This window comes from Syngnathoides biaculeatus, chromosome 7, assembly GCF_019802595.1.
Source record: "Syngnathoides biaculeatus isolate LvHL_M chromosome 7, ASM1980259v1, whole genome shotgun sequence".
Classification (NCBI taxonomy): Eukaryota; Metazoa; Chordata; class Actinopteri; order Syngnathiformes; family Syngnathidae; genus Syngnathoides; species Syngnathoides biaculeatus.
Window position 1 is genome coordinate 17537121 of NC_084646.1, and position 11740 is coordinate 17548860.

At 40.9% G+C, this 11740-nt stretch overlaps 1 protein-coding gene across 1 annotated transcript; it reads right to left on the reverse strand.

Annotated features, from left to right (window-relative positions):
- Positions 1-608: 608 nt before the first annotated feature.
- LOC133503973 (uncharacterized) lies at positions 609-7187 on the reverse strand. The gene is made up of 5 exons (XM_061826027.1): positions 7096-7187; positions 5925-6248; positions 5543-5689; positions 1154-1191; positions 609-1079 (listed from the first exon to the last, which is right to left on the reverse strand). Exons 1-5 carry the CDS (start codon positions 7151-7153, stop codon positions 933-935), a joined length of 714 nt encoding a protein of 237 aa, XP_061682011.1. The 5' UTR covers positions 7154-7187; the 3' UTR covers positions 609-932.
- Positions 7188-11740: the final 4553 nt, after the last annotated feature.

Sequence of the window (11740 nt, forward strand, 5' to 3'; positions counted from 1 at the left end):
ACGTTTCCTCAAACGCTATAGGACGCTGGGCAGAACGTCATGGTGTGACGGGGCCATAACATCTTCTATAGTGGACTACACACACGTCTTTTGCAGATTGTCATCTGTTACTGCACTTGTTCTACTTCACTTCCATGCAACTCAAAGCTCGTGTGAAACATCCTGCAATGATATTTTCGACATTATCAAAAGGCAAACAAACGCCGTTACTTTTCTCCATTACTTGTCTGGAACTGGTAGACAGCCATTTTTCGTCTGTTTAAAAAAAAAATACAATGTATAATATGAGAACTGAGCAAAATGACAGTGATAGGGTCTGCTAAACGCTGCTGAGATGGTGGCATACTTCCACAAACAAATACACAAAAAACACACCACGCTTCTGAGCTCCTCAATCAAACTCCAAAACAGTAACTACCAGTAATCCGTCTATTTTATGCAGTATTTGTCCTCATTAGGGTCATGGCGGAGACAAACACAATTCACATACAGCGGCTGCCAAGACAAACATTGTCACGAATGGACTTGAAAAAACAAAATACATTCCCAGCACTATTCCACTGTGATGATACGATTACAGAAAATAAAACCAAAAGTTTTCACCTTCTCAGAAGTACAGTTACTCACACTTCCTGGAAATTCTAATTTTAAATGAGATAAAATCCCAAAGCATTTCTCATTTTCTAACGTTTTATATTCAGGAAAACAAAAAAAAAAGTTATTAAGTTGACATTTATTTATGTATAGTACATTTTACAACCCTCTGCTTACTATCACTGAGCGGTGGTTAGACAAAAAAAAAAACCGTCGTAGCGCTCATCTCCACTCGGGACGCAGGTGTGCTGGAGCCTATCCCAGCTGCATCTGGGTGAGTGCTCTGGGACGCGCTGAATTGGTCGCCAGCCAATCGCAGCAAGACCAGTTGTGCACATTCATTTTTGATGAGGGTGGTGGTGAACTCGGACATATTCTGTATTGTTTGCCCTGCAGTCCAACGGCGTGACCTCTCTTTTAGGAAAGTTCAGGACACTGTAGGCAAACGCGCCCTCGTGCATGCTACTGGATGCCACACTGTCAGCCTTAGAAGACAGCAAAAATAAAAATTTATAATTTTTTTAAAAATGTTTATTGATGACAGAATGTGTTCTCTCACCTGTTTTGTGGGTGGGGAGTTTTGTTGTGTTGTCCTGCCTGGAAGAAAGAACAAAAGTTGAGCAAATCAAATTACCATAATGGAACACATTAGACTCATACGAGTCCATAGATTGTTTTAAAGTTGAAATTATGTACGTCATAGGATGTACATGTGTGGAAACAATGAGTCCCAACCCTGGAAAAATGGGTAGCTTCAAGTTACTGGATCATCACAAAGTACATATAGAGTAATCCTCTGCAATATGATGGTTGTTGCTTCATGATCCTTTTTTTATTTGTATCGTTTGCACAATATTTTTGTATCATCCAATGCTCTTGTGCTCTCTCGATGTATTATTATGTTTCGCCCTGCCACAATTGCTAATATTTTAGGATGCTATATTTTTCCCACAAACTTCCACGCTGAACAAAAGTATCATTGATTCTTTGTAATGCCACTGATGTGTTGATATTATAGAGGAGAATAATTCAATAATGCATACGCAATACGGTTTATCTTGGTCAATAAATGTTTGACAGAAAATCCCTCTGTCGTTTATTAAATATTCATACTGTACTTCTTCTTCTTTTCCTTTCGGCTTGTCCCGTTAGGGGTCGCCACAGCGTGACATCCCAGATGGTGTAGTGGTACATTCAACTGATTTTGGTGTGGGTAATGTGGGCTCAATTCACACTCAGTGTTGGTGTGAACGGTTGCCTGTGTCCAACTGACTGACGACCAGTTCAGGGTGGAGTCCGCCTTTTGCCCAAAGTCATCTGGGATAGGCTCCAGTCCCCAATAACCCTAACCAGGATAAGCGGTGTTGAGAATGGATGGATTTGCACATTGCTATGTACAGTGAAGAAAATAAGTATTTGAACACCCCGCTATATTGCAAGTTCTCCCACTTATAAATCATGGATGGGTTTGAAATTTTCATCGTAGGTGCATGTCCACTCTGAGAGAGATAATCTAAAAAGAAAAATCCAGAAATCACAATATATGATTTTTTAACGATTTATTTGTGTGATACAGCTGCAAATAAGTATTTGAACACCTGCCTATCAGCGAGAATTCTGACCCTCAGAAACCTGTTAGTCCGCCTTTAAAAGTCCACCTCCACTCCATGTATTATCCTGAATCAGATGCACCTGTGTGAGGTCATTAGCTGCATAAAGACACCTGTCCACCCCATACAATCAGTAAGACTCAAACTTATAACATGGCCAAGACCAAAGAGCTGTCCAAAGACACCAGGGAACAAAATTGTACAACTCCACATGGCTGGAAAGGGCTACGGAGAAATTGCGAAGCAGCTTGGTGAAAAAAGCTCCACTGTTAGAGCAATATTTGGAAATTCGAAGACGCTAAACATGACGGTCAATCCCAATCGGAGTGGAGCCCCATGCAAGATATCACCTTGTGGGGTCTTGATGATCCTTAGAAAGGTGAGGAATCAGCCCAGGACTACACGACAGGACTTGATCAATGACCTGAAAAGAGCTGGGATCACCGTTTCCAAGTTGACTGTTGGTAATACACTAAGACGTCATGGATTGAAATCATGCATGGCACGGAAAGTTCCCCGGCTTAAACCAGCATATGTCAAGGCTTGTCCTAAGTTTCCCAATGACCATTTGGATGATACAGAGGAGTCATGGGAGAAAGATTTGTGGTCAGATGAGACCAAAATGGAACCTTTTGGTCATAATTCCACAAACCGTGTTTGGAGGAAGACGAATATTGAGTTCCATCCCAAGAACACCATCCCTACTGTTAAGCATGGGGGTGGTAGCATCATGCTTTGGGTTTTTTTTTCCTGCACATGGGACAGGATGACTGGACTGTATTCAGGAGAGGATGACCGCGGCCATGTATTGTTAGATTTTGGGGAAACACCTCTTTCCGTCAGTCAGAGCATTGAAGATGAGTCATGGCTGGGTCTTTCAACATGACAATGACCCAAAGAACACAGCCAGGAAAACCAATGATTGGCTCCGTAAGAAGCGTATCAAGGTTCTGGCGTGGCTAGCCAATCTCCAGACCTAAACCCAATAGAAAATCTTTGGAGGGAGCTGAAACTCTGTGTTTCTCAGCGACAGCCCAGAAACCTGTTTGATATAGAGAAGATCTGTGTGCAGAAGTGAGCAAAATCCCTCCTGCAATGTGTGCAAACCTGGTGAACAACTACAGGAAAGGTTTGAGCTCTGTAATTGCAAACAAAGATTACTCTCCCAAATATTAACATTGGTTTTCTCAGGTGTTCAAATACTTATTTGCAGCTGTATCACACAAATAAATCATTAAAAAAAACATACATTGTGACTTCTGGATTTTTCTTTTTAGATTATCTCTCTCACAGTGGACATGCACCTACGATGAAAATTTCAGACCCTTCCATGATTTCTGAGTGGGAGAACTTGCAATAAAGCAGGGTGTTCAAATACTTATGTTCTTCACTGTATGATATGTAGTCTTTTGCAATAAGCATAAAAAAGATGATTTTTTTTCATTAATCCTGCCTTTTGTGTAAATTGTTTATGAATTTAGTCTTGAACAAATCAAGGCCTGTTACATGACAAAGGTAATGAAAGCATTGTTTTACTTTTTTTGTGTCATATTTTGATTCCGTAAGTAGGACGTGTGGTTTTAAGTCTATATATTTCTAGGCCATGAGCGGGTAATGCCGTTGGTTTGTCAGGTCATAGAAGCAATTTTAAAGGTGAATTGCACAAGAAAACTTCAAACACAAAGAGAAAGCTTTTCTCTGTCTCTGTAAGAACGGGCACAAAAGGAATTAAGGGAGCCACATGTATAGCATATGAGTCACTTCATGATTCAAAAGGATATCAAGGTCTGCTTTTTATTTTTGATTCTTTAATCACACCGATTCATAATATTTTCCCCCACCAGAAATGCTTCTCACCTTGTGTCAATTGACTGACAGTCGGTTCAGCCAACCCTGGCCTTTTCTGACCTGTCATTGCGCGTGTGCACAAAAAGGCGCGTTCTAGCAAGCTGGCGAGTTAGCTTGATGTTCACCGTATCTTTCTTGCTTTTCTTCACACCCATCGCTGCGACAAAACACTCTTGTACACCCCCCCATCGCAGCGACGAAACACTCAGCACTCCCATTTTACCACTGAGATCGCTCCAGCTCACGCAGGACTAAGTGCAGCATACTAAACATCAGGAGCATCTTTTTGTGGTAAAATTAAAGCCCATCAAACATGATTTAAGTGAACCAAAAATATTTGAAAAATTACAGTTGGTGAATGCGCACCACACAGCCTGCAATTGAGCACCAAATATCTTCAGTATATTGTAACATCGACATGCTGCAAAATAACATCTGTGACCCTGTGTTGGATTTGGAGGCTCCACGTGTGAGGTGCTGTATTGTATTCATTTTTTAGTGACCCACAAAAACATACCGAGTGGGTCAAGGAAGAAGAATAAGGGATATTTTGAGACCTCGAAAACATTTTTTTTCTGTCCATTGCTGACTGACTGATATTTAGTGATGCTGTTCACCCACGATTAAAAAATGTTATCGCTGCAAAACCATTTGTAGAAGGTCGGGCAGTCATGAAAACTTGTTTCCAAACTGCGAGACGTTGCAGTCACTCACATTTGAAAAATGTACAGGTGTGGTCAGTCATGCGCGCAGAGAAAGTTGCAGGTGTGATTAGGGAGGGAATCTCAAGACCTTAAAATAACTTACTGGATTAATATAACATAACAGTAAATTAAAAATAAAATAAACAAATACATAAATAAAATAGAAAACAAAAATTTCAATCTCAGAAATGATCATTTCCAATTTCAACTGATATTAATAGAACATAATACAAAATGGTATTTAAAATTTTTCATCAATAAAAATTCTTGATCTGACAAACTTTATCTGAAGTTAAATGCACTGACCTGTCAATGAATAAACACAAACAGTCTACACCCGCAATGTTTTGAAATGGGGGGGGGGGGTGATGAAATGCATCTGCTGAGTGGGGCATATGGAGAGCATTTTGATTTGTGCTTCAGTTCTTAAAATGGCTCCCTGTCCTGTAAGGACTTGTCTCCAGGTGTGCGGCAAATACTTTTTTCTTCTTCTTCTTTTGTAAATATGGTGAGACTTTAGCAATTGCAATGACACGTTCTGAAGAAATATTAGTCATATGCAGAAGGTCTCCAAAGTACTTGGAAAAAGGTCCGCAGTTATAATTTTTCTCATCCTAAGAATCATCAACATTTGAATTCCAGGAAAGTTAAGCCTATCACGCCTAACTAGAATTGTCAGGAATCAATCACGATCAATGGATAGGAGTCAGTCACCCCTGATGAACTCTTTTGCATTTAATGAATGACAAAACATACTTCTGAAATGAAAGTGAATAAAGTCCAAACCTCTGACTCGTTTACGACACCAGAAGAGCAAAGGCAGAGAAATCACCAACAAGACCACGGGGATAATCACAAATACGGCGATGATCGCACTGGAAAAATTGTCTTCTGCATATTCGGTCGTTTTATCGTTCTCCTGGGCACGAGAAACTGCGGGAGTGTAAAAAAGAAAAAAAAATTGTGAAACTGATGCAGAGATAACCAAGATCACCAAATGCTCAGTTGAGATTGTATTTTTATTTTTGTCCATTCTATTCTGTTCTACTCTACTAAACTGCATTGGAAATTTTTGAAACAGATTTAGAGATATGAGGAACATTATGTAGTGCACGGAAAGAGGAACAGTGTATATTCTGCCAAACAAAACGTGTACTTCGGGTCTTACCGTTGTTCGTGCTTTTCGCCTCCTGAACGACGAGGTGCACTGTGCTACTTTTCTCAGCTGGTCTAGTTTTGTGGAGGAGTGCGGCCGTGTACGGTCCGCCGTGACTCTGCGTGAGGTTTGTAATGTGGCAAAATACAAAAGAATCTTTAGAGTAAACTTCAAAACTGGATTTTCCAGGGCAATCTCCTCGAGGACAGTACTCTGCCGTTTTATTGCCCATTAAGTAAACCACAAAATGGCTGCTGTTAGTGATGCTGGTGTTAAATGTGAACCGAAGGGTGATGTTCCGGCCCAGGATGCCCACGACGTCTTCCCGACTGCAGCCTGTATGGAGACAGAATACATAAAATGGAGATTCCTACTGCTGGGTAAATTTTTTTAGATCATTCGTTCCAACGGCGTGGGCGAGATGGGATTTTTATGGTTCGTGTAAAATTTATACAATTAATAATGTGTATAGTGTGAGGCTGCATGGTTGTTTTATTCCATCTGTGCCCTCTCCCTGCCTGTCGCTCAAAGTCAGCTGGGATAGGCTGTCTTGTTTTCTGTAAGATGGTTTATCGACATTGTTTCTCACATTTACAGACGGCAATGTTTTTAGTAACTAACGGTGCGTAGTACTATATCATTCAATTGTGAATTAAAAAATTAATATTGAATATTGTGGCTGCCTTTGATTCTACTTGAAATTGAATGGAATAAAGCAACCATGTTACAGTACATAAATACTAATATAGCAATAGACTGTAAAAATAATATTTCCTGTTTCCAATCTGATTAATTTATGAAGTGTTCATGAAACAATTGTGAAAAAAATCGATGGCAAAAGGTGGAAAAAGACAGACAAGACATAAATACATCCAATTTCTGTCCTCCTTTTAAACATGAAAATTAATGCATTTTAAAATCTCACAAAAAAATCATCTACAATCCAAACATTTTCTTCAAAGTCTGATTTAAGAAGTAAACAAATCATCCAATACACACAGTGTCTACCAATTTACAATATAACAATACAACAAACATTTCTCAGTATCGAAGGACAGTTAGCTGTCATTATTATGAGATCACACATTTTTGGTCTGATCCATTCGTAAGTGTGATATGATGATGTGAAAATAAAGTATTTAAACACAACACATTATCAAAAAAAAAAAAAAAAAAGACTTACCATTGATAAACAAGTATGGTGCTATCATTGAAAGTAAACAAGGAAGTTTGTGCATCATATCCTAGTTCTTGAACTTCTACTACTGGTTCTTGAACTTCTACTCTGGACTGGTAATGTTAACCTGCTGTGAATGTCTTAGTATGACAGGAAGAATCAAGTGAGAACAGGAAGTGGAACTTCAATTAAAATCAGATCTTTAGCTATGAAAGCTCCTCCCGTCATCTGAAGCAAAACTGCCATGATGTAACCGCAACCATTGTGTGATTATGTTCAGAAAATGTTGATGGTTTGAATTCTGAGATATCACTGGAGTGGCAATACTGACTTCATTTAGGATGACTTGAGGCGTGTGGTTTACTTTTTTGAGCAGTCATTTTTTTCTTTGTGTTGTCGCCACAGAACAGAACGGTAACAATGAGATGATCATCGAAGAACCGGAAATACAGTCAATGAAATCACATTGTGCTGATTTTTAAAAAAATTATGAGCTAATTATGGTGGGAAATAAGTATTAGGTCAATCACAAAAGTTCACTTCAAGTGTGTCAGAAAACATCGCAAATACTGACTAGAATGAAAATTATCATTGAAGAATGACAATGAAATGAAAGCACATTTTCTCAATCAAAAATGTCGTGTCTCTGTTTTTTAAACAATAACAACTGGCAAAGCAACCACAAAGCTCAATAGAAATATTTTATACATCCATCCATTTTCAGAGCCACCTATCCTCACGAGGGTCCTGGGAGTGCTGGCATCTTTCCCAGCTCAACGGGCAGGAGGCGGGGTACACTGAACTGGTCGCCAGCCAATCGCAAGGCACATTGAGACAGACAACAGTTCCACTCACACCTATGGGCAGTGTCCAATTAATGCATTTTTTTGCAATTAGTGCACCGGAGTGTCTGGAGAAAACCGACGGAGGCACAGGGAGAACATGCAAACTCCACACAGGGGGGATTTGAACCCCGGTCCTCAGAACTGTGAGACCAATGCTTTACAGTAGATCCACCGTGCTGCCTATAAATATTTTTTATTATTTTAATTAGATTTTAGACGTATGTAAACGGTGTAGCAAGTTCTTTCTTCCAAATGCACAATTTTTTTTCCCACCATGAATAATGTGTATATCACAACACAATTTCTGTTGAACTCATTCGCTGCCTTTCCACAATGTTAACATGAACATTTCACTTCAACAGCTGTCAATGGCAGTATCCATCCATCCATTTCCATAGTCATTTATCCTCACAAGGGTCACGGGAGTTTTGAAGCCTATCCCAGCTGTCAACGGACAGGAGGCAGACACCCTGAACTGGTTGCCAGGTAATCGCAGGGCACATGGAGACAAACAGCCGCACTCACAATCACACCTAGGGGCAATTTAGAGTGTCCAATTCATGTTGCATGTTTTTGGGATGTGGGAGGAAACCGGAGTGCTCCGAGAAAACCTACGCAGGTACGGGGAAAACATGCAAACTCCACACAGGGGGGGCCGGGATCATACCCAGGACCTCAGAACTGTGAGGCCAACGCTTTACCAGCTGATACACCGTGCCGCCTCAATGGCAGTAAATGAGTTTAATTCATTTTGGTCTTTGTGAAATAATGATTAAAAGATGACCATATTGTGCAAATGTGTTCATGATGCCCCTCATTCATTTTCTTGACCTAGAAACTACACCCAACTATTTGGAACATGCTCTAATTTGAACGTCCGTTTGATAAACGACACCAACCAACGCAGTCCCCGCAAACATTTTTGTGATGCCGTGCATGCTGTTTTGTTTCCAGTACTTCATAGAGAACTTGTGAAATTACGTCCAGACAATGCATGTGTGGCAACAGAGACTGCCAGACAGTATGCCGTCGCTAACTTTTGTGCACTGAAACAAAACAATGTATGCTGACCTTCTTTTAAAGGAAAAAAAAAAACTGGAACATGAAACCCTCTTCTTCGGTTAGAGGAAAAATTTAAAATATTTCACATTTAATAGTGGCAAGAGTAGGCGGCGTGGTGAGCGACTGGCTAGGACAGCTGCCTCACAGCTCTAGGACACAGTTTCAAATCCGCTTTCACATGTGTGGAGTTTACATGTTGTCCCTGCGCCCGTGTGGGTTTTCTCCCTGTATTTCGGTTTCCTCCTACATCTCAAAAAGATTAATTGTAGGTTAATTGAAGACTGTAAATTTCCCATTAGTTTGAAAACTTGTTTGCTTAAATGTTCCCTGCGATTGGCCGGCGACCAGTTCAGGGTGTATCCCACCTCTAGCCCGCAGTTAGCTGACATTGGCTCCAGTGAGAGTGCTAATGAGGATAAGCGGCATAGAATATGGATCCACGATGGTGGCAAGAGTCCATCAGCAGTGTGCAGCCACAAAAATAGAGGCACAGTTGGCTTGCCATAAGAAACACAATTATGTGTCTCAGTGGGCTGAATGTTTCTTCTTTTACCTTTGTTAGATTAATTATCTTCACGCTACAGCTTATTTTTGTCGAATGTAGTCATTTGTCCTGGACTGGGAAGGGATTCAGTTCTTAAACAAATGATTGATTGTGAAGCCATGAATCTCTTAGCATTGGGAATGGAAAAATGGGGGCGAACCATGCCTGCCAACTGCAGTTGAAGATGATGCGGTCATGTGGATAGTTAGGTTTGTTGGAAAAGTGAAAAAAAAAAAAAAAAAACAACGCACTAATAACAACTTCGCAGGAGGGGGTATTATGTCACAAAATATAAAAATTGAATGGCTAAATACCTGAACGAAAACCAAATATATGTGATTAGCTGCAAAGAAACTTACAGTGCACTCCGGTTTCCTCTCACATCCCAAAACTTACATGGATTGAAGACTCTAAATGTCTCTTAGGTGCAAATGGTTGCTTGTTTTTATGTGCCCGCCGACTGGCTGGTGACCAGTTGAGGGTGTACCCCACCTCTTGTCTGAAGATAGCTGGGATAATCTCCAGTACACCCGTGACCCTCGTGAGGATAAGCAGTACAGAAAATGAAAGGATGGATTTTCAACCGTTTTTGTATGTCTCCTTTTTTCCGCGTGGGCTACGCAGCACCATCCAGAATTGGTTTTGGTCCCATTGTGCCCCCGTGTGGAGGGAATTGAATAATGCATCTGAAAGCAGCTCCTTCATCTGTGCTTATAAACTATTGACCGTCAGAGTGGTGTACAGCTCTTTCTAACTAGGTGTCTTTACCATTACTGACGTCCTTTTGTTACACTGATCCTCTTCCGGTTCCCTTCTGACAGAAACAATATCTATAATCGATTTTTGATTGGTGTTGAAGACAAATAATACATCTGCACTCTGATATGAAGCCATCGCATTTGTCACCAATGTGTGTGAAGCTCAAATTACAAGTAAATGTAAACACAGCAGTGTATCTATGTTCAAATATTGCAGTATTACTAGGGATTGGCCTTTGGGAAAATTTCCTTAATCAGCTACGGGAAAAAAAGGGTTATTGTTTTTAAATTACGCACCCGTATCCGTTCTGAGGACCTGGGTTCAAATCTGGCCTCGCCTGTGTGGAGTTTGCATACTCTCCCAGTGCCTGCATGCGATTTAGCCGAGTAGTCCGGTTTCCTCCTACATCCTGGAAACATGCACAATATCATTATTGAACTCTCTAACCCTCTGGTTGTTTTGTGTATATGCGTGATGTGATTGGCTGACGACCAGTTCAGGGTGTACACCGCCCTTTGCCCGGAGTGGATAGGCTCCAGCTTGCCTATCCCAGTGAGGATAAGGGGTAAGTCAAATCCATTTCAGAGTCCAAAGAGCAGATGTTTCCCATTAGGAAAAGCAACAGAAAACTCAAACTCAAGTCATTCTGGTCTTACGAGTAAAATTTCAGGGAGGTTCAGCACCTACTGTAGCTTAATTTTGTTAGAAGTCAAAAAGCATCAGTCATCAAAAAGAACCACTCAGTAGTAGCTAGGCTTTACAAATGATGAAAGTATGGTAGCCTTTAGGGGACCCCAACCATGACCAAGGTTAAGGCACTTCATGAATTGCTATCTCTGCTCTCCCTTCCAATCGGAGTAGCTCCGTAGCATTTTCTTTTCCGCTGATAATTTCTGGGCCTCCTGCCACAAAGCTTCATTCCCGCTATTTACCCCGTGGTTGCTCAGCCTTGGTCAAACGACATTTTAAGCGGCTGTTTACTTGTGGTGCCATTGTAGAATGCTTTGTCTTTTGCCACCTGGGAGAATATGCCACGTCATGGTGAGTCGTCATTTTGCTGTTTTTCTTTAGATTGCAAACTAGTCGAGACCAAATCAACAGGGCCTCCATTGTTGCCCTCATTTTGCCTCAATTGCTTCAAGATGTGATTCATCAACAATCTACAACACGGATGTCAAACACAAGGCCCGGGGGGCAGATCTACCCGCCACGTGATTTTATGTGGCCTACGAAGTCTTCTGTGTCAAAATCTGTGATTTTTGGGAAAATGTGTCCCAAAATTTGTAATTGTCATAAATGGTAATATTCAGGGCGGCACGGCGGCTCAGATGGTAAAGTGTTGACCTTACAGTTCTGAGATCCCGGACCCGCCTGTGTGGAGTTTGCATGTTCTCCCCGTGCCTGCGTGGGTTTCCTCCGGGCACTCCGGTTTCCTCCCACA